The 2,094-nt window shown below is 59.1% G+C and overlaps 1 protein-coding gene across 1 annotated transcript; it reads left to right on the plus strand.

Moving 5' to 3' along the window:
• Window positions 1-39: 39 nt before the first annotated feature.
• On the plus strand, window positions 40-1,737 carry LOC122545370 (rho guanine nucleotide exchange factor 2-like). Its single transcript, XM_043684416.1, has 2 exons — window positions 40-165; window positions 1,442-1,737. The coding sequence occupies exons 1-2, from the start codon at window positions 51-53 to the stop codon at window positions 1,720-1,722; spliced, it is 396 nt and encodes a 131-aa protein (XP_043540351.1). The 5' UTR covers window positions 40-50; the 3' UTR covers window positions 1,723-1,737.
• The last annotated feature ends 357 nt before the right edge of the window (window positions 1,738-2,094 follow it).

A 2,094-nucleotide genomic window follows, 5' to 3' on the forward strand; every position in this document is an offset into this window, starting at 1 on the left:
CCCCGTGCTGTCTCTGTCCTGACCTGTGGCCCCCTGTGTGTTTGTAGCGAATGATGAGGAACTCCGTGCTGAGGAGATATGGGATCCAGGAATGTATCTTGCTGGTCACACAGAGAATCACAAAGTACCCTGTCCTCCTCGATCGGATTCTACAAAACACCAAAGGTAGGAATCGACCTGAGGCCTGCCAACGGAGGAACAACAGAGCCTCCCGAAGGCCGGGCTCAGGGGAAGGGCACATTGTCTAACCACCACCTGGAGACAGGCCCCAGGCCCCAAGGTCTAGGCTGGGCCCGGGGTCAGGGTCACATCAATGCTGGGGCTCATGGTCAGAGTTGGGCCCCAGAATTAGGCCTGGAGTCAGGGTCTGCGTTAGGCCCCAGGGTCAGAGTCTGAGTTAGGCCCCGGTGTCAGGGTGTCAGACGGGCCCGGGGCTCAGGGTCTGTGTTAGGCCCCCGGATCAGAGTCTGAGTTAGTCCTCGGGGGTCAGGGTCTGAGTTAAGCCCAGGATCCGGGTTTGAGCAAGGCCCAGGGGTCAGGGTCTGAGTTAGGGCTGGGGTCAGGGTCTGAGTTAGGCTCCAGGATCAGGTTCGGAGTTGGGCCCCAGGGTCAGGTTCGGAGTTAGGCCCCTGGGTCAGGGTCTGAGTTAGGCCCCAGGATCAGGGGCTGAGTGAGGCCCCGGGGTCAGGGTCTGAGTTAGGCCCCAGGATCAGGGTCTGAGTGAGGCCCCGGGGTCAGGGTCTGAGTTAGGGCTGGGGTCAGGGTCTGAGTTAGGCCCCAGAGTCAGGGTCTGAGTGAGGCCCCGGGGACAGGGTCTGAGTTAGGGCTGGGGTCAGGGTCTGAGATAGGCCCCAGGATCAGGGTCTGAGTTAGGGCTGGGGTCAGGTTCAGAGTTAGGCCCCAGGGTCAGAGTCTGAGTTAAGACTGGTGTCAGGATCAGGGTCAGAGTTAGGCCCCAGGGTCAGGGTCTGAGTGAGGCCACAGGATCAGGGTCAGAGTTAGGCCCCAGGGTCAGGGTCTGAGTGAGGCCCCGGGGTCAGGGTCTGAGTTAGGGCTGGGGTCAGGGTCTGAGTTAGGCCCTAGGATCAGGGTCTGAGTTAGGGCTGGGGTCAGGGTCGGAGTTAGGCCCCAGGGTCAGGGTCGGAGTTAGGCCCCAGGATCAGGGTCTGAGTTAGGGCTGGGGTCAGGGTCGGAGTTAGGCCCCAGGGTCAGGGTCGGAGTTAGGCCCACTCTCTGGATTGGAGCACATCCCGCAGTCGAGTTGCTTTGATTGGCGGATCTTTGACCTAGTGAACCCCAGAGGTCGATGAAACGGAGATAGGTTTGCTGCGGTTTAAGGTCAGGAGCTGGGCCCCGGGGCCTGGGGGTGGAGTGGAGGGAGTGGCCCGGGCCCACCTTTAGCCATGGGGACTGAAGCCGAGACTGTGGCATAATTGTGCAGGCAATGAAGAGGACCGCAAGGACCTGACCAACTCCCTGGCCTTGCTGAAGGACCTGATCTCGGCCGTAGACCAGGACGTTCATGACTGTGAGAAGAGATACAGGCTGCAGGACGTGTACAACCGCATGGACCCCAAGGCAGTCGCTCCCATGCACAGCGGCAGAACCTTCCGGAGAGAGGACATGATCCGAAGGAAACTGGTACACGACGGTTTCCTCCTGTGGAAGACCGCGACAGGAAGGTTCAAAGGTAAGGCGAGGCTAACCGACTGCGGAGACTAGGCCACACGGACGCTTGTGAGGCAGGGAGCGCACGGAGCTCTGAGGCACCAACTCCCATACGGTCCGATCGATTGGTTAATAAACAGAAAGATCCCAGATGTGTGGAACAGGATCTGTACACTGACTGGTGTCTCTCAGTCCCCTCTCTCTCTCAGGGAGATATCTGTACACTGACTGGTGTCTCTCAGTCACCTCTCTCTCAGGCAGATATCTATACACTAACTGGTGTCTCTCAGTCCCCTTTCTCGCTCTCTCTCTCTCTCTCTCTCTCTCTCTCTCTCTCTCAGGGAGATATCTGTACACTGACTGGTGTCTCTCAGTCCCCTCTCTCTCTCTCAGGGGAGATATCTGTACACTGACTGGTGTCTCTCA

The sequence above is a fragment of the Chiloscyllium plagiosum genome, unplaced genomic scaffold (assembly GCF_004010195.1).
Source record: "Chiloscyllium plagiosum isolate BGI_BamShark_2017 unplaced genomic scaffold, ASM401019v2 scaf_40950, whole genome shotgun sequence".
Taxonomy (NCBI): Eukaryota; Metazoa; Chordata; class Chondrichthyes; order Orectolobiformes; family Hemiscylliidae; genus Chiloscyllium; species Chiloscyllium plagiosum.